The sequence below is a fragment of the Gouania willdenowi genome, chromosome 6 (genome assembly GCF_900634775.1).
Source record: "Gouania willdenowi chromosome 6, fGouWil2.1, whole genome shotgun sequence".
Taxonomy (NCBI): Eukaryota; Metazoa; Chordata; class Actinopteri; order Blenniiformes; family Gobiesocidae; genus Gouania; species Gouania willdenowi.
Genome location: NC_041049.1, coordinates 6,276,614 through 6,298,123, shown reverse-complemented (window position 1 = coordinate 6,298,123; position 21,510 = coordinate 6,276,614). Strand labels below are relative to the sequence as shown.

Sequence of the window (21,510 nt, the reverse complement as noted above, 5' to 3'; positions counted from 1 at the left end):
TGGGTTACATACACTTTAACCTTAAACATATGTTTATACTTTTTCAAAAACTTAACGGGCTTCATTTAGGATTTGATAACTATAATTAAAATGTATTTGTGTATTTTTTTCTATATTTTTAATTTACTTTTCAATTATATACGGTATACACTGTACCAGGCACATTGTTTGTGTTCATGTTCTAAATCAACAAGAATAATCTGCAATTGAATAAAATAACAAAAAAAATAATTAGAATATTATGAAATATAATCTCAATAAATCAAATAAAAAATAGTATAATGTATTATAGAATTACCTGCAGGCCGATATAATCCCTTTTTCGGGTTAGGTGGAGGGATCCAGTAGGGTTAGGGTAACGAACGACACGTAACTCATTGACTGCCAAAGACGTCTATAGACGTTAATTGGGTTTTCGGCTGGGGTTGCTAGGAGACAAAGCTCTCCTGTGAATATCTAACTTGTACAATGATGTAGTGACCAACTGGTCACATATAAGTGGCAGCAGTGCACTTTCACCCGTGTTAGCCAGAGTTTGCAAGACAGAAAATGGTGCTACGAGAGTTGATGCTGAAGCTCACACGCGACCAGAGCATGTGTATAACTAAGTGGACTATTGAGAGTGTTGTGATAGTGAGAGAAAACAATCAAAAAACGGGGCAAGCAGTGACACTCGGCATGTCCGGGAGGAGGAGGAAGTTGCGTGTGTGAAGAATGACGGGGGAGAGACTTGGAAGAATGCCAAAATACAGTAAGCAGACCATTCAACTCTGACCATGATAGCAAATTAATAATAATTTAGCCATCAAAAGCCCAGCCTCAAAGTTGTTTTTGTAGTTTTATAGAAGGAAACCAATGTTGAGGTGCCCCTAAAGCAAAAAAAAAAATTGCTTCAAAGTCACTAATAGGTTTTTTCAGAAAAATACGTTTTTCTCAGCTTTTTGTTACAAACTGGCGATTTGTGTGAAACTTGCCTCTATTCAACTGCTGATTATGGAAAAACAAAACAAGCTCGAAACAAAAATAAATTTTCTGATGAAACTAGAGAGTCTAATCTTTCAGAATCTCAGATTTCAGATTGTCATAGTACAAAACATTCAGTGGGTATTAAACAATCAGTGAAAATCATCTAAAACACCTGCCAAAATGGGGTTGGCTGCTCTGAAAATGGCTGGCAGTTAATGAGTTAATGACAGCCTTCATGACACCTTATTTGTGCTAATGACGGCGTAATGTCAGACTTATGTATTAAACTAAAGTTTTAACCTTACTTTTTGTTTGGTAATAATGGATTGGGACACTCTTACTATTGTATGAGCAATGAAAGCACTGAGATACCGTGGGTGGAAAAAGTGCATTCATTTCTCTTTTGTACCATAACAAACTCACGCCTCTGAGCAGCTACAAGCATTAATTGCAGAGTGCTCCTTAAGAAATGCCTGCTGCAAGCCAGATCGTCCTCCAAACAAGCCACTCACTCACACATGTTGTCCAGCAAATGTGGCAACATAAGTTGATATTATGCAGCTAATTGATGCCAAAAATGTGTGTGTGGCATTTTGCATCAGTGACTTTAACCCAAAATGTACTTCATGGTAAGATTTTGTTGAGAGAAAATATTGAGATACTTTGTATGTGTTGTTTCATCTTGAAAGCCAGATAAATAAGTTTTCTTGAGGTTTGGTTCTGCAGCTGGGTTTTGGTCTTGGAGTCGTGTTCAAGTGATTCCCTTCATACAAAGTTATCAGAGTTGGGGATGTTGGGCAAGACGAAGAGCCCTGCTTATCGACCATGGCCGGATGAGTTCCTCCTCTAGAGATGGGACGTGAGGCACCGGGGCGTGCTGACGAACATCCCTCGGGATCCGTGTCCAATTACAGCTCAAAATGAGCCGGCAGCGCGACAAGATTGGGCCTGGCACACCAAGGTGATGATGGAAGAGGGGGGAGAATGGGGAAGAGTAAGGGGGAGCTGAGGATATGAGTAGCACTTGAAATTAATGGGGCAGGGTGGAGCGTGGCTCCCGTGGGGGGTGAGCGCCCAGAATCACTGATGACATTAACTCCACCCTCGAGCAGCCGACGGGGGTAGGAGGTTGTTGTAATCTCGGGGTACGACGCAGACGATGCTTGGAAAGTTAACCCAGATTGCAGCACAAGCTGGTGCCCAAGTTGTCTCCGAAATCATCAACAGGAAAGAAATGCACTGGCAAGTAAACAATCCATGAAGACATTAGAGGAAAGCAGAGACCCCTGCTGCACAATTCAGTTCCAGCAAAGCATGATCGCAGAACTAAGTGGAGACATTTCAGGCTGCAATCCAGACTTCATTCTGTCTCACGCCACATAAAAACTGACAAATTGAAAGATTTCAGTGGAAGGCGCTCTGAGCTTTTATTCAAATCGTCATATTTGGACGACTCAGCTCGGAGATCTATTAAGCACAAATGTGTTTGTCCGTAAAAGAGCCCTTCTTCTTCTATGTGTGATTGCCATTTAATAGTTGGCCATACGTTCATGCTCCAGTCTCGCTTTAATGTTGCGCCGCGCAAGGGGCATGTGGGCAAGTGAGCGGAAAGAACTCGAGGCCTCGGAACATCTCATCCAAATTACCATCATCCACCGAAAGTACTGTGTAGATGGGATCAAAATGTTGTCATAATGTTGCCGTGCTGGAGATCATTGCCCGTGCATTTGGCGAGCGCTGTCTCAAAACACGACACCAGGCACTGGATAATTACAACAGTAAATCCATTTTCACTTCATGTTTAAAAAGGCTATAATTGATATTTCAATGTTTGTTCACATAACGATCAACAGCCATAAAAACAAGCGAGTACGTGATACAAGTGCAAGAAATAACAACTAAATTAAAATACAGTAACCTACTATCTGTTAAATCCTCTTAGTAGATAAGCAAAGAAGACAGATGTGATAAGTGAAGATATTCCATGATATCAGAAAACAACCGTAAATCACAGAATTTGCACTGTTGAAATGTAATTCGCCATATGACACGGACGATAGGTTTACCTACATGTTTTGGAAAAGCTGCGGTTAAATGTGTAGCAAGTGTTCGGACAAATGTCAACAAGCGTGAAATCTCGCAACAGAATCTCATCCAATGAGTTGTCATAATACTAAAGCTATAAAATCTAATGCTACGAAATCTTATGCTAGAAATGTCATGCTCCAAAAGCTAACGCTACAAAAACTCATACTAAGAAATCTTATGCAACGAAAAATCACGTTACAAAACCTCACATTGCAAAATCTCACATTTCAAAATCTTACATTGCGAAATCTCCGGCTATAAAATCTAACGCTACAAAATGTTACGCTAGTAATGTCATGCTACAAAAACTTACATTACAAAACCTCACATTGCGAAATCTCCGGCTATGAAATATAACGTTAAAAAATTTCCTGCTACAAAATCTAATGCTACAAAATATTATGCTAGAAATGTCATGCTACAAAATTTCACATTACAGAATCGCAGGCTTTGAAATCTAGTGTTTCTAAATCTAATGCTACAAAATCGTATGCTAGAAATGTCTACGAAATCCAACGCTACGCTCTCAAGCTATGGGCATTGGATAATTACAACAGTAAATCAATTTTAACTTCATGTTCAAAATGGCTATAATTGATATTTCAATGTTTGTTCACTCAACAATCAGTGTGCTATAAGAAACAAGCAAGTATGTGATACAAGTGCAAGAAATAACAACTGATATTAAAATACAGTGAACAGTAACAGGATCGGAGTAATTATCAGTTCAAAGATAACCTACTATCTGTTAAATCCTCTCAGTAAGATAAGTGGAGAAGACAAGTGCCGTGTCTGGCAACACAAAGAAAACACGACGAGTTAAACAAGAGGAATGGGGGGAGAGTAAAAACGAAGAAAGATAGAGAAACGTGTTTGAAGTTCCTCTGCTGGGAGTCAGTGGTGTTTTTATTACATAGTCACATCAATGGCACGTTAAAAGGGTGTAACCACGGCAACCGACACTGGGATTCTGTCAAATGCAAAGTGTACAAAAGATCAGATAGTGCGTAGTTTGAAGCAAAAGAAAAAAAGTTGTTTTTTTAAAGAAAACTCAAATAAAACAAGACAGAACTGGGGACTGTTAAGTGTACAGCTACAATGGTGTTGACTGTGTGAGACTAGTCATATGTATGTCTGATTTTAGTCACTTATTGTGCTGAGAATCAGCAGTACCTATGAGGGCGTTGAGTAGCAAAATCCACCTCTTAAAAGTGTGTGAGTCTTATTATAGCATATGCAGGGCCGCCAATATTCCGTGATAACGAAAAACAACCATAAATCACAGAATTGCTATCCATGAAACCTAATTAGCTATATGACGGAGAAGAAAGGCTTACCTACATGATTTAGAAAAGCTGTGGTTAAATGTGTAGCAAGTGTTCGGAAAAGAAAAACAGATGTGAACAAATGTGAAATCTCACGGCAAATAAATTTACATTTCACTGTCTGGGCGCAGGTAAGCTGCGCCCAGGCTTTAGTCGTTTGGCTGGGCTAACCCAATGCTGGTGTAATTACAACAGATTATCGTTGTAATCACCGTCATTAGGCAACAACTAAATTGATTTTCTGTTGAAATTTCAATCAGGAACTTGACAGGTAGGCATAAAGTTTGATTAGACTGTCAAAATAAAATATAATCCAATGTAATGTGGCTGTAAGCAAGAAAAACAAGTCTTCAACCTGCTGTCAATGCATTTCTCTTTGTAGTGCAAGCATGTACACACACACACGCACACGTACACACAGTAAGAGATGTAATGTGATGACCAAATGGCTCTGGGGCACTTTCCTGAGTCATTTAACTGTGAGCAGAACATTAAGCAATCGTCCACTCACTGTTTTCGCTTTCAGCAGCTGCACCAACAGCGCTGATCCTCCTTCGGCTCCAGCTCTGTTACAATCCAACCCCACCCTGAAGCCATTTACTGCTTCATCCCATGTTTTGGTCTGCAAGAGCCCTGCTCTTCCAGGAGGATCACAAGTCAAAGCACTCAATCCACTGTGCACACCTGCTGCCTCACTATCTGGGAAAAACCAGTGGGCGGAACAAAGCCAGGAGGTCTTTCTGGTGTTTCTATCAAGTATTAGTAACCCTAATGAAGTATGATGTCATTTAAACCACTCCTATAGGTTTACCATACAGTTAAAACATCTGCATTCAACTTTATACTATGTAGAAACTTCAACTATGTCTAGTGGTAATATAAGTTCCTCAAAACTCAAACGATCCATTTTATAGCAAAAACAGCAATAGTATAATAATAATAATAATAATAATAATAATAATAATAATAATAATAATAATAATAATAATAATAATAATAAAAAGACATAGAATTAAGAAAAAATAAAGAGGAGGCAATATACATATACATGTAGTGCAGTAATATATTGGTAATATATTGTCAGGAAATATTGGACGTTATAGTTCTTGGATATCAATCATTCCGCCAGTTTGTAGGTGTAATGACCTATGATGTTCTGGGTAGTTTTTGTCTTTTTTTGTCAAAGTATGAGGTCAAGTTATCTTTCAGTTGTATTTGACTTTGCTTATGTTTATCTAGTTACCTTAACATTTTTACCAAAGATAGACCTTTGGCAAAGAAAGATTCCGTAAAATTTTGAAGGGGATTAAGATCAATGTGCTGATTCTGGATCAGTTTGAGAAAATCCCTATTTCTCATCATTTGCAAAATTTTGAAAATGCATATCTCAGTTCGCTATCGACCCATCTTTATTAAATTTGAGTTATGTTGGGTTGGTTTCTCACTTACCACACCCAGTTTCATCCTTATCACATCCGGACTGTGCATTTTTTATTTTAAAAATGGGGATGCCCATACATTTGGATCGACTGTGTAGTTAATAATGGAGAAAGCAATTTCTGCCAATATCCAGCAAGTAGAAGATGAGGCTCTTGGCGTAGATTTGGCGCTCTGAGTGTTCTTGTTTTGTTCTGGTCAATCTGTTCTAATTACCTTTTTTTTTTTTTACCTCAGGTAAGCTCCCTTTTGTTTCCACTCAGGTGTTTCTCATGTCCTCTCTCCCTCACTGTTCTAAAGGGTTTGTACACAGTGGATCGTTGTCATTTGAACGTCTTCCCCTCCCTGGCCCGTCTCCATCCTTGTATCATTCAGTTTAGTTTGCTAGATGTTCATTGCCATTATTTGTACTGTTTGTTGGTTTTGCTTTGGTCCTTTAACCTTTCACCACGTAACAGTAAAAACCTTCAAGGTAAACAAGCTCCTGGAAATTGGAAAGTTTGCATTATCTCAACAAAAACAACTATTTAATAACAGCTTTGCCGTGGATGAACTTAAAGTCTTGAGTTCTTTGTTTAAAATGTCGTAGAATCTTTTTGGTGTTTTTCTTAGTTCATGGACTTAAAGCGGTTTATAAACGTGTTTCTTTACTTGACCTCAGTTCAAAGGTCATGAGTTTAAGTTCAGTTGATAAATCTTGCTTATTTTGTAGGGTTCCAACAGTTTAAGGACTCTTTGTAATTCAAAAGTTCAAAGAAATACTCAGGGACATTTTCTTACTCATGCTTTATCTGAAAACCAGTTTCTGAAACTTGGACACGATTAATTGAACTCCGGAGTTCAGAGGTTTTTCTAAAAAAAATGACCTTTGAACCACATTAAATCTGTTGGTTTGGGTTTGTGCGAGAAGAGTTGAGTTGAAGTGTTTTCATTTTGAGCTGGAAAAACAACATTATTGTCCTTCTTCTGGGAATCTGGAACAGATCAAGTTCTGTTTGTTACATCACAGCATTCCCACTTTTTGGTCACCAAAAGCAAGAGCAACTTTTGATAATAAAAAGAAAAAAAATATACAGTATATACGTTACATGTTTTTTAAAACACATTTTAGCTACTTATCCGAATACTATCGTAAAACCATGAGTTGACTAATTATTCACTTTAAAATAAATATATATATAATATTTTGAGGGTGTAGTAATTATTACTTTAGCTATTAAATTATATATTTGCCTGTAATGTTAGTTATTGAGTTAAAAGAATAAATTTAGCAAAATTTGAAGCTAACTTTTTAAATATTTCAATTTAATTTACATGTGTTATAACTTTTCTCCAACTTTTAAAAATGTAAAGCCTGTAAATTATAAAAAAAAAGAAGAAAAAAAAGAAAAGATTTTTAACTATTTAATCACACCAGCTGGACTGCAGTTTTCCCAGCATGCTTTGCAGTGTTGTGCTTCCAAACTGGATATGAACAAAATTGCGTGATTGTGTTCTATATTACAAATTGAATTCACTTTGTGTTTAAGTTTATTACTAGCATCTATGCTGCAGCATTATGTGTCACCAGGAGTAACCATGGTAACGCTGAGTGAACGGGTGAACGCTTCTGCTGCGTAACAACGATCGTACTCGCCCTTAAATGTTTACCTCTTAATATGCTTCACATGAGGAAAGTCAGTAATAAAGAAATGAAGTATATCTAAGTAAAGCGCTCCCAACTACATTTTTAAAGAGATCATTCACTGTTTTTAAAAATGTGTTCGAAAACATTTTAAATGTCCTGATTAGAAGATCAATGCAGCAAAACGCTCAAACCCAGAGGATAGAAGTTATTTTGGGTGGAAGTCCTTCAACAGTCTGTGATTTACTCACTAACTTCAGTCACCAGAGCGTGTCAGCACACTGTTTAATTAAGGGAGAGTAAAGATCCCTTAGTAGAGCTCTTCTTCTCTGCTTCATTGTGTACAACCAAACCACAGCGTTGGAACCGTCACCCCCTGTGGTCATAGATCATTTTTTGGCCACATTTGTAAAAACAGTGGACGATCTCTTTAACTTATTGAAATCTGAAAAATAAGCAAAAAATTTGCGTTAAATTGAATAAACTTAAAAATGTCTGGTACATTTTTACCATGTTTCTGGGTTAGTGCAAATTTCTCCCTTGAGTCGATTCTATTATTTTTTTTTTTTTACATTTTTCCACCACATAATTTAAAGCCAAACATGCTCTCGTGTGCGTCCCCACATACTTCCTCTTTACAGTGACTTCCCTAAACTCCTTCCCTCACAGTGTGACACTTCCTCAAACCCAGGAGGAGGAGCAGGAGACTGTGTCCCTTCTCTCTCTTCATACAGCCATAAGTCATTGGCACGCTTTCTTATCTGTTTTCCTCTTTGTGCACTGTGACCAATGCAGACCTTGGATTCAGGATTGAGCAAATACTGAATTTGAAACTTTCTTCAGACCAGGGGTTCTCAGCACCCCACTTGGAGTCGCAAGTGGGGTCCTGCAAGTGCACATTTTATCCACTTTGAATACAGTTGTGGCTTTATAAACCCTTTCCACTTTTACCACCTAATGTTGCATATTTTGTCCCATTATTGTACTTTTAACCTTTTTTCAACACGTTTCATGGTTATTTTTGCCAATTTAACCACATTCATGATTTGTAATACCCATTATTTGCCTGTTTAAAGTATTGTTCCTACTTTTTAAATTATATTACGACACATTTCTGCCACTTTTAAGCCAACATTGACTCTTTGAACCATTTTTAGCACTTTTTCTGTCCTAATTTGCCACTTTTAACCAATTTCAACACCTTTTGGTCACTTTTAACCCATTATATTTTTGATAAAAACAAGAATTTAAATCTTTAAGATGACTATATACAATGGCGCAAATAATAGTTAACTTCCTGGATAACAGTGGATATTATTCAGATAAATAAATAAATGTGTTTATCACAGATTCATAGAACAATGGACCATCATTTTGCTGACTTGATGGATGGGCCCCAAAAAGTTCACCCCTTTATTCCCCCTTATAGACTATAGCTTCAGGTACAATGTGGGTCCCCGACCTTTATTTTTGGGGTCACAGGATGAAAAGGTTGAGAACCTCTGCTTTAGACGACAGTTACTTGTTTCCTTGAATCTTGAAAGTTTCTCTGAACACGGTGTGATTGTGATCGATTGGTCAGCGGTTCATTTCTATTTTATTTTATTCATTTCAAACGTCCCTCAGCACCGCGACGAACATTATTTCCTATTTTTATCCCGTTTCAAAAGGCGAGCTGCCGGTAATTATCTCTAACTCTCACCTGTCATTATCCTCTCCCAGAGTCGCTCTCCTCCTCATCCTCACACCTTCATCATCATCTCTGCTAAGCTTAGAAAAAAGGAGGTATTTATTCGTACAGACACTATTTTTTCTTCCTCTCTCTCCCATCATCATCTTATTGCGGGAGGAGGATGAATGTTGTGAGAAGAAGAAAAAGGAAGAGATGGAATTAAAGAAGGAAGAGTGGGAGAAATCAGCAGAAAACGTAGAAGAATTACAAAGGTGAAGCACAGATGAGTGTCACATACGCCGTGCACTGACACACGTGCACGTTACAGGTCTGAAGCTTCTTAATGGGCTGAGCCATTGTGTCCCTTTGAGAATAAAGACTGGAGCAAAGTACAGCAGTAAAGCACCGCTAGAGGGAATGGTTTGTGTGTGCTGATAAGTGTGTGTCCATGTGTGTGTGTGTCTGTGTGTGTGTATGTGTGTGTGTGTCCGTGTGTGTGTGTGTCTGTGTGTGTGTGTTTGTGTGTGTGTTTGTGTCCGTGTGTGTATGTGTGTGTGTGTCCGTGTGTGTGTGTGTGTGTGTGTGTGTGTGTGTGTTTGTGTCCGTGTGTGTTTGTGTATGTGTGTGTGTGTCCGTGTGTGTGTGTGTCTGTGTGTGTGTGTTTGTGTCCGTGTGTGTGTGTGTCTGTATGTGTGTGTGTGTGTGTCCGTGTGTGTTTGTGTATGTGTGTGTGTCTCCGTGTGTGTGTGTATGTGTGTGTCCATGTGTAGAGGAAAGAAAAAAAAATAGTATGTTGTGCTCCAAGTGATGCAATATTAAACAGATTTGTCACAGCAATTATGGTGTGTGTGTGTGTGTGTGTGTGTGTGTGTGTGTGTGTGTGTGTGTGTGTGTGTGTGTGTGTGTGAGGTAAATGAGTGAATGAGAAATTAATAATAAAATAACTAAAATCACGGATAATGAAACATTGATATTGTTATTTCCATTTTTTTGTGTTTTTTAAAAAAAATGTATTATATTCATTTGTTTATTTTTTTTTACCAGAATTTCTCCATATTTTTTTAATGTTTGAAACCCCAATTTCCCTCCCTCTAATCTGAAAAATAATATTTCTAATGTATTTACTACATTTTCACTGTTTTTTTTTTGTTGATTTCTTTTTACTTTTTCTAAATAATAATAATAATAATAATAATAATAATAATAATAATAAATAAATAATTTTTCTATTTAATGTTTTGGCTTTTAATCTGATTAATTTTGAGATTCCCTCCAAATCAATTTTTAAAACCAAATGTCTCTATATTTATATTTCTTTATTGATTTTCCTTCAACTCCTCTGAACATTGACTTTGTATTTCTAACACCAATATGTTTATATCCCATCGTCAGCTTCTTCACTCATAAAATCTTTAAATGACTAAATAGTATTTAAGAGATGTTTTCTCGTGCTGATTATTATGGATTGCAATGCATCTGCACTCCAAACGTCCATATTTTACATATTGTTACAGTCCATTACGGAAGGAGAAAGCTGAATGTGAAGAATATAATCCATTATAAGACGACAAAAAAACCCAAAAAACATTTTAAACAACAAATTACCTCCAACAATAACTTAAAAAGGGCTGAAAAAGCACAAAATAAGTAAATAAAATAAAAAAAAGGAAACAGGAGAAGAAGAGAGAAACAGTTTTAGGTTGATTATTTGTTGCGCTCAATTGATTTCTCGTGCACTTTACCTCGTGCTCACCACACGCGCACACACACGCACGTGCACGCACACAGTCAGCTGCTTTTGAACTCCTCGTGACCCTGAAGGTAACTTTCAAACTTCACCAGTTCCTTTTCAGTGAAGAAATGTTTTCTCTCCTCATCACTGATTCCTGCACCTCAAACACACACACACACACACACCGTCATGTGAGGTGTGTGTTACAGCGTTAATTCCCTGCAGCTTCTGTTGACTAAACTGATCTTTGTTGGAGGAGGAAGAAGAAGGAAAAAAAAAAGCAACGTCTGCACTCGTGACAGAAAACAACACTCGAACATCATTAAAGTGACAGCGTCCCGTGTGTGTGTGTGTGTGTGCGCGCACTAGATAATCCAGGAATAGATCAAACACGACAACGCTAAATCCGGCGACATGAACGCTAATAAAAGCCGCTGACCTTTGACCTCCCACTTGCACAGACTGATTCTGACTTACGTCTAACCTACGTTTTCCTTTTTTTTGCCGACAGCGTCACAATCGGAGTTAACATGATATGACAGGAACACAGTCTGCCTCTTAAAAACTGATCACAACCCTATTACGTATTAAAAGTGTCAAAGTACAATTAAAAGAGAAAAAACTACATCGAGTGACTTTATTTCAAGGGAGTTGGAAAACAATAATCTCAACAAAATGTACAGAAAATACAGACTTTTTCCTTTTGTTTTAGTGTAAAAAGAGGCTAAAAGTCAGAAAATTAACTGTTTTATAACAAAATGGGTTTGTTTGCACATACATAACAATTTAAAGATCTTAGATACACAAGAACACAATGTTTTTGTTTAATTTGTGGTGTTTCACAGCTGCAGACAATATCGCATGAGCTACAGCAATGGTTCCCAAATTGGAGGGGGGTGGGGGGGGGGGGGGGGGGGGGGGGGACCCAGTTTGGGTACGTCTTTATGACATGTCCGTGGCTTGTAAAATAGAAAAATATTTGAAAAACTATCTAAAAAAACATATTTTAAAAAAATGTGTCTAAAATATATGAAAATAAAAACATCTAACAATATCTTTAAAAAAATTGTTTTTGTTTTTAAAAAAACATCTAAAATGTCTTAAAAAAAAAACATATCTAAAAAAAAACATCTAAAATATCAAAAAATAACATCTAGAAAAAGATCTAAAACTATGTAAAGAAAATCTAAAAAAATATTAAAAAACCATCTAAAATATTTGTTTGCCAGTTTTATGATAATAATGATGATTTATGATGATTAATAAAGCTACATTTTTTTTAGTTTTTTACCCATTTTGTTGAAATATTTTTGCAAAGAACAGTTTCCATTCTACAAGAGAAAAAGTTTGAGAATGAATGAGCGACAGCTTTTTTTTGCACATTGGACACATCCATTAATTAAAAGTTCATACAAAAGGTGAATGAGTGAAAATGCATTTAACGGACGTACTGTACTTCCATGTGAATGACTTTTTTTTTTTTTTGGGAAATATGACAACTCCTATATTGTTTCTTAAAGTGTTTGATTCAACTTTTGTAGAAAAGTTTGGTAAAAAAAAGGAAAAAATAGAGGTGTCCCGATCCGATATCGGTCCGATATCAGCCTGAAAACGAATATCGGATTCAAATTTCTTACTGTTGCTGACTATTCACATCACATGATCAAGCCTTTTCTAACATTCCACACTACAAAATAAGTAATAAAGCTATGTATGATTCATGCTGATATCGTATCGAATCAATATCAAGATCGAACGTATTCATGACATGGTGATGGCTTGTAAAATAGAAAAATATTTGGAAAAACGATCTAAAGAAAAACATATTTTAAAAAAATGTGTCTAAAATATATGAAAAAACATCAAAAAAATCTTGAAAAAATTGTTTTTGTTTTTAAAAAAACATCTAAAATATCTAGAAAAAAAAAAACATATCTAAATAAACATCTAAATTATCTAGAAATAACATATACAAAAATATCTGAAACTATCTAAAGAAAATTATGCATACGCAAGGTTACAATATCGGTATTATATCAGAAATTAAATAGGTGTAATTCATTATACAATAATAAATACTATTAAATCAAAAAAGTGTGGTGATAAAATGGGTTGGTAACATCCCACTCAACAAATTCCATGTTTTGAGGAGTCCTGCGCTCCCCTGCAGCTCCTCCGCTCCGCCTCATTACTCTGTCATCCTCGCCAGCCTCTCCTTTGTGTTGCACCTCCACTGTATAATTGTATCTGGCTGATTCCAGAGGTTTCAGAGGCACTCGGCCCTCCCTCTTCCCTTTCCTTCCCTATTTCCTTCCCTTTCCCTTCCCCTGCCACCCGCCTCTGTCACTCAGATGCTGAGGGACGCATTGTTCCCCTTTCCTGTCACAGAGATCTGATTGGCAGCTGTGGAAGCAGAGGAGTGGACCATCAGCGTCCCCCATCCCATCACCTGACTTGTCAAAAACCGACGTGTCGTTATTGGCTAATTGTTGCGACGCGAAGCTGAACAAAAATCTAAATTTCTGCTTTTTCACCACATGAAAAAAAACAAAAACAAAAAAAAACAGCAGCCACAGCCTGCAGGACAGACCATCAGGACGTCACATGGTCAGCATCATCATCATCATCATCATTGCTTGACATCCGTCAAAGTCAGCCCTCGGGGAATTGTCGCAGGAGAGGTTTTTCTTTTCTTTTTTTTTTTAAACAATCTCAAAGCTAAAAAAACGGAAAAACGTGGAGAAATGTGGAAAAACTGATCAGACGTGTTTAACTTTTGATTAAAACCTGGCGTTAGCAAATAAATCAAAGAGTCCGTGACTCTGGTACGATGGCATGGTGCAGGTTTGATGGAGCGCGACGTGACGTGCTGCTGGTAGAAAACAAACAAAAACTAACGAACCCTGAAATCTGTCTTTTCTTTTTTTACAAGCAGCGGAAATATTCAGCAGGAAAAAGTTTCAGGAATGTTTGACAAACGGCTGTCGCGCCACACACACACACACACACACACACACACACACACACACACACACACACACACACACACACACACACACACACACACACACACACACACACACACACACACACACACACACACACACACACACACACACACACTATGCAGGTGGATTTGCGTCAGTCCGTCTGCAGCACATCAGACGACGCGCGTAACGCGAGCGGCGACAAACTCTTAAGTGGGTTAATTAAAACCAACACTGCGGGGTCAAAGGTCAAGCCTGCCTTTTCTAACGCAGCCCCGACTCTTGTTTTTCCTCCGTCTCCCTCCATCGGATCAGTTGCGCTGCAGGACAGGGCGCCTTCAGCACCGTTATTGTAGCTTTGATCGATGCAAAAACATGGGGATTAATCAGCAACGGAAGAGTTAATACACGTCTTTAATTACCAATTATTTTGACAAAGCAGAATATTTTCTATGACAAAAACAACAAGTTTATGGTGAAATACTTCTATTTTCTGCAGGAGCGATGTGCATAGTTCCTATTCATCAGTGTAAATATCCATCAGTCTGTCCAAAAGAGTCATCTAAATAAATATATAGATATATATCTAAATAATCGCTATCTTTACCTCCGAAATGTCACGAAAACAACCAAATAGCAAGTTTTGTATTTTCTTTTACATGTCGCGTGTTTCCGAAGTCAAAAAAAAAACACATGGATTCTTAAAAACATCGTGGAATGATTTACAATAAAAACAGAGCACTCCTAATCTTTGCCACGCGCGCTCATAACCGTGTGTGTGTGTTTGGCCCCATGCAATGACATGCACGCTGTTTCTCGTTTATGTTCCAACCATCGTTATTGTAGCTTTGATCGAAACACGAGGATGAGTAAGAAAAAGGGTTGATATACACAATAAATTATCAAATATTATACAAACCAGAAAATGGAAAAACTTGGACATTTTCTATGATGAAAACAACATTTTATGGTAGAAAAACGTGCATTTACTGCAAAGTCACATTCCTCACGATACGTGTATGTGTAAATATACATCTATCTGTTGAAATAAACGTCACCTTTGCTTCAGAAATGTCACGAAAACAACCAAAAATCAAGTTTTATACATATTTTTTTACACGTCACGCATGTTTCCAAAGTCTACAAACACATGGTGGATTCTTTAAAACATCCTGGAATGATTTTCCCACATAATGGGATATAATAAAACACAGAGCACACCTAATCTTTGCCACGCGCACCCGTGCCTGTGTGTGTGTGTGTGTGTGTGTGTGTGCATGTGTGTGTGTGTAAGAGTGTGTGTGTGTTTGGCCCCATGCAATCAGATGGAATTAACATGCATGCTGTTTCTCATTAAGGAATAACTCAGCTGCACTTCAGATATGTGACGTGCACCGTGAGCGGCACGGACACATTTCCAACATCCATTCACGGCTGTTCATCTGGAACGTGTGTGCGTGTGTGTGCGTGTGTATAGCACAGCATTATGATTAAATGCAGCGGGGCCAACACACCCAGCTGCTCTTCAGCACTTTGAGTTTGAAATGACAGTCGAACTTCATCGAGGTTACGTAATCCAGGGTTTTTCAACCTTGGGGTTGGGACCCCATGTGGGGTCGCCTGGAGTTTAAATGGGGTCACCTGAAACTTTGGGAGAATTAAAATAGATTTTTGATTTTTTTTTTAATTAAAACATATTCTTAACCCTCCTTTTATCCTTTGGGTTCAACTTGACCCCATCCAATGTTTATCATTCAAAAAAATTGTTGACTTTTTATATTACATCATTTTTTTTACATGTATTTGTATAACAGTATAACAAACATGATCGAAAATGAACTCTATAAAAACTGTCTTTGGGGTTGGAAACCAATGATGTAATCGTTTACATGTTTTCTCGACTTTAGATGTCTATCGCATCTTCTTTCTGGATCGTATCAGAGCTCAAATGCAAAAACGCAAACGTTTTCGTGTTACATTTTTGTTTCCACGCAAAAAATGTCGAGCCGGGAGTGAAATGGAGATGGGTTTGTGATTAACAAAAGTGACATTTAGCTAATCAAGCGAACCTTGTTGTTTGGAGCTGAAAATGAAAGTCACACTGCAGTGTCTGTCAGAGTGAGTGAGAAAGAGAGAGAGAGAGAGAGAGAGAGAGAGAGAGAGAGAGAGAAGAAAGAGAGAGAGAGAGAGGAAGAAAGAGAGAGAGAGAGAGAGGAAGAAAGAGAGAGAGAGAGAGAGAGAGAGAGAGAGAGGAAAGAGAGAGAGAAAGAGAGAGGGGGGGGGGGGGATAAACCAAAAAAAAAAACATGTGAAGCGAATCATTATCACTGACGACAGTGTGAGCGTGTGTGTGACCCCCAGAGAGAGAGAGAGAGAGCGTGGAGGGACGAGTCAGGGACGAGCCTCTTTATTAAGATGCTGGTCTTTGAGGGACGGATGCTTGTCTAATCTGAGAGAACAAAGGTTTAATAAAGTGAAGAGACGAATCGGGTCATCAATACTGTCGTCTGCTCCTCTGTTTTCATGCTTTTCAGGAACTTGTTTTCAGTTTTCAAATGTATCCCTGCTGACCTTTAGCTTTTTCTTCTTCTTCTTCTTTCCATCCTGTAAGTCACTCAGTGGCTTCCTGTTGCTAAAAGTGACCATTTAAATGTTTTCATTCTTAATCAGAACAATTGTTACTGCATATCAACACCATTCACTCAGTGAAATGTGCCTGCTCCATTTCCTTTTCTATTTACGAGGTAATAAATAACAGCGGGGATGGAGGGCAGCAGATAAAGGAGAAGTGACGAGGTGGCGTTAAAGGAATAATTGAAGCTTCTTGTGGAGTTTTGGCCTCTGAAATAGAATTTGCAATTTTTCCCACCGTTGCCGCCGCTGCTGAGTCTCAACAGGGAATAATGAGTTATTTATCAAACGGCTGAAATTTTCAAGGACAAGGCCTTTTAAATTAATGCTTAACTGGGTTTTTATTTCTTTTCTGAAACATATGCAAAGTAACTCACAGGTCAGGGATTGAAACTTGGAGTCTAATCATTGTTACAAAGTGGGAATGTTGGGGCCACCTGCAGCACAGAGGGATGGACACTGGGAGGAAATGGGAACCAGTAGAGAGAGTGCAGGGGTTACTGGAGGAGGAGTGACCTCTTATTTTCATTTTTTTTTTAAACATTTGGGGGAACCAAATCCCTCTGGGGGTGGGGGGGGGGGGGGGTGGGGTGGAGTTAATGGGAAGGCGGGACAAATGAGGGTTGATCTTTACTGCCAGACTGAAATGTGTGAAGTTTAGGAATGATGATGATGATGATGATGATGATGATGATGAAGAAGTGCAGGCGGTAATGATGATGATGATGATGATGAGGAGGAGGAGGAGGGAGGTTAATGAGATGCACGCGCTAACACAGCGAGGCGAGGTGACAGCTTGCGGAGCGGCAGGAGCGCCAAACGCTTCAAGACGCACCGCGCGTAATTACGCATGGTTTCTTCTTCTCCCAATAAATCCACAAAAAAAAAAAAAAAAAAAAAAAAACACGTTCGCGCACAAAAAGGCGAGGCAGCTTACCTTAACACGTTCCAGCTTTTCAGGGGGTCCAGGTCTGAAATTATAGAAACCATGGTCGACTGGCTGGGCTGGGCAGCACCGGGACAGGGAGGGGTCAGAAGAAAAAAGCGGCGCAAAAAAGGCTGTAAACTCCGTCTGCGAAGGACAGCGATGGCTCGGATGCAACCCGTCCTGGTTGTTCAGTGGGTGATGAGTGCTGTCACTGCTCCCCTTCTCTCTCTCTCTCTCCCTCGCTCTCTCTTCCTCCCTCTCTCCGCCCCCTCCGGTACAAAGCCTGCGCTCTGCAGCGACGCGGAACGAAGAACGCGCTGCAGACGAGGGGCGAACACCCGTCCTTATTTATCTCCGTTTTAAATTAAATGACCACTTTCACATATTCTACATGGCATCCTGCAAAAGAAAGCGTCTCACACCTTTGTGCTGTTGTTGGATTGCAGAGTTTAACCTGAAATGATGCAGGGGCGCATCTTGACTTTAACATGATGGGTGCCCATGCAGGATAAGACTCTTATAATAGGAATAAAGCTAAATAATCTGTTCATTAAACCTAACAAACATGCTTTATTGTTGACATTTTTTTTAATTCTTACAAACAAATGGTTTCTTACACTGTTTGTCAACGTTGGGGTCACCTGAAGTTTAAATATGGTCGCCTGGAATTTCTGAAAAATGAAAATAGATGGTTGGAATGTTTACATTATTATTATTATCATTATTTTAAATAAAACAACTCACACTCTTAACCCTCCTATTGACCCAGTTCATGTGACGTATGCATATTAAATTAAGTGCATGCGCTGCGCGCAGACTCAATGCAAAAAAAACGGAGAACTGCATTGTAGTAGCATCAGCACGAGATTGAAACACTTCTTTTCTTCTAAAAACAACACAATGCCATCGTGTTGCATTATTAATTGCACAAATAGGATTACCAACAATCCAGGTGGGCACCCTAGCTGACCTATCTGACACGCACACACACACACACACACACCGAGAGAGAGAGAGAGTGCTCAAACATTCGGGATAAAGTAAAAATCAAAAAGTTGCCACATTACGTTTGTTCAGAAGTGATCATGTCAACGTAATCGCTGCTGAGGCGATGGTGCACGGGAGCGGACAGAGCGCTATCTCAGTCTGGATCCAGTAAAAAAAAGTGACCATAAAAAGCTGTAAATGGACCGATATGCAGACGTGGGACAGTGAGGAGTTGACTTCATGTAGAGATGGAAACAAATCCGTTGAAACTGATCAAAATACGCGGAAATACACGGAAACCTTCGGTAACAGGAGTACAGCGGCCCGCCTACCTGCCCGTTCATAACAAGTAGTTATAAGCATTTAGAGACTTAATGCTTTTAGGTTTTCTTTCATATATATACACTGGGTTTTTCTATCAGATATGTATAAATGTCTGGCCATTGAACATCAGGCCAGGGGCGCACATTGGATGACCACTGGTTTTCAGGAATGCTGCATGGGTTCCGCTATCGTTCACCCGTACTTAAAGTGAGTTTCCTTAAATAAGCTTCCGCTGCCTCAGATGACAAGCTTTCTACATACTACCAACTATTTACGAGCCATAACAGCGGTTCATTCATTGCCATTTTTTAATTTTTCAAGCGTCACTTATGTAAACAACATGGATTCTGCACCGAGTTTGCGCACGCATTATAAGTCACGTGTCTTCATGTTTGTACACACTGAAATCTGTCTATTGTCCTTGGGGTCAATTTGACCCCATTTAATGTTTATCATTAAATAAGTAATAATTTACTTTTTTTCTTATTGTTTCATATTTAAAGGATTTTCCTAATTTAATGGGTATAATTGGTAAAGCATACATTTATCATGATATTTTTTCAATGTGCTAAACACATATTGCACAAATTGGTGTACCTCTGGGGTCAATTTGACCCCAAACTGTTTTAGCTGCGTATTGAAATCTGCACGCTCTTTTTCTCTCTCTAGAAAATGTCCTGGAGGAAAAGGTTTGCCGTCAATGTGGTTTTGGAACAGCTCTTTCACAGAGCCGGCCTGATGGTTGCACTAAAGAGCATGTCATGGTTTCATTATCAGGGGGTTATTTATGTAGTCAACAAATAAACAAAGTGTCTAACACTAACACTTGGTCAGGAATTTTTTTGAAAATCATTTTCTGCAGGCAAATATCCCTGGGGTCAGATTGACCCCAAGGTCAAAATGAGTTAGTAATATTTAAGGATTATAGGAGGGTTAAATGACTGCAATCTATACTTTCACTTTGTCAAATATAAATCTAGTTCAACTAAAATGCAGTAACTTGTCACAATGTTTTTTGTATTTATAATACAGTATAGCAAACATAATAAAAAAAAACTTAATAAACCACTGGTTTATTGTTTATAAAAAGGGTTTTAAAATCTAAACTTTTAGACAAAAGACTATAGATTTAATTCAAAGTTATGTTTTTATTTTGGTTCTCTCAAAACTATTTGATGACATTTCTTTAATCTATCAGTAATAGTGACCCTGGTCACTATTTCATCTCTGCTGCTGAAATGCATTAAAAAAAGTTCCTTAGATTTACATTTAGAGGTTTTTCTTGTAATCATAACACTATGACTTTTACTGCCAACAAGCATCCGTCCCCATTTTCCAGCTGAGAGATCATTCCCAGGGAATCATGAGCTTGGCTGTTGCACTGCCAGCAGGTTGGAAGCATCATCATCATCATCATCATCAGCAGCAGCAGCAACGCACACATCATGTCGCCCTATTCTCTGCGCTGACTTCCTGTCTAACACCACCACATCCTGTTTATAACAGTTTTTTGTTTCTTCGCTGTTTTAATTCTCTGCTCCTTTTCCCTCTAGTCCAGAGGTCTGCAACCTGTGGCTCTGGAGCCTTATGTGGCTTTTTGACTCTTCTGCAATGGCTCCCTATAGCTTAAAAAAATGCAGTAAAAATTACTGTATTTGTGTAATAAACTATAACAAACATGATCAAAAACTGACTCAAGAAAAAAAAAAAAAAATATATATATATATATATATATATATATATACATAAATATATATACATAAATATATACATATTTGGGGTTGCCAGAAAATATTGATATCAAAGTAGGGTCACAATCCAAAAAGGTTGTGAAACACTGGTTAATTATTTATAGATATAAAGACTTTCAAAATGAAACTTCAAACTTTTAGACAAAATACTAGATTTAATTGAAAATGATGTTTATATTTTGGTTCTCTCTTTAATATATCAGCAATAGAAGTGACCCTGGCGACTATTTCAGCTCTGCTGCAGAAATGCATTAAAAAAAAAAAAGAAAGAAAAGAAAAGCAGTCTCAGATTTACATTTAAAAGCTTTTCTTGTAATCATAACATTATGACTTTCAACAATTTTCTGGAGGCAAATATTCATGGGGTCAGATTGACCCCAAGGGTCAAATGTGATGATAATAGAAGGGTTAAAGCACAAAAAAGTGTTTTTCTACTCTAAAGGATGAGGTTTGAGGAACGAATGAAAATGTGCAGCTCAGCACACTGTAGGTAAGACGTAACAGTAATGCAATGCAACAGCTCGATGCTCCCAGCATCAGCATCCATACTGCACCAGCTTTAAATAGACCCAATTGGACATCTGCTTCACAGAGGAGGAGGAGGAGGAGGAGGCTGGGGCGAGTTGACAGCATCTCTCTCTCTCTCTCTATCCTCTGTCTTTATTTCAGTCTCTGATGATTATACAGAAACTAAGGCTACACACACACACACACACACACACACACACACACACACACACACACACACACACACACACACACACACACACACACACACACACCATCAAACAGACTTCATCTCTCCCCTGCCTCCTTTTAATATCAGCAGGAAGCTTGTGTTAGTGAATCTGTACATTATTCTAATGAATGCCAACACCTGTCGGTACAGAGCATCAGGCAGGTGAGAATATATCACCACGATAATACTTTAAACCCAAACTTGTATAATGTTGAGTGAAAAGAAATGGAGTTAGGTTTTATTTTATTTGGACAGTGATAGCAACTACCACCAAAGCACAAGTTCTGGAGCTCAATCTGATGGTAGCTCGGATTAAAGT

General features: G+C 38.3%; 1 protein-coding gene across 21 annotated transcripts in view; it reads right to left on the bottom strand.

Moving 5' to 3' along the window:
• celf2 (cugbp, Elav-like family member 2) overlaps positions 1–17,617 on the bottom strand; it is a 286,166-nt gene extending 268,549 nt beyond the window's left edge. For all 21 annotated transcript variants that reach the window (XM_028451254.1, XM_028451255.1, XM_028451260.1 and 18 more), the window contains exon 1: positions 17,400–17,617. In XM_028451254.1, coding sequence (XP_028307055.1) covers positions 17,400–17,452 — 53 coding nt within the window. In that variant the 5' untranslated portion in view covers positions 17,453–17,617. The remainder of the gene's footprint in view (positions 1–17,399) is intronic.
• Between the last annotated feature and the right edge of the window lie 3,893 nt (positions 17,618–21,510).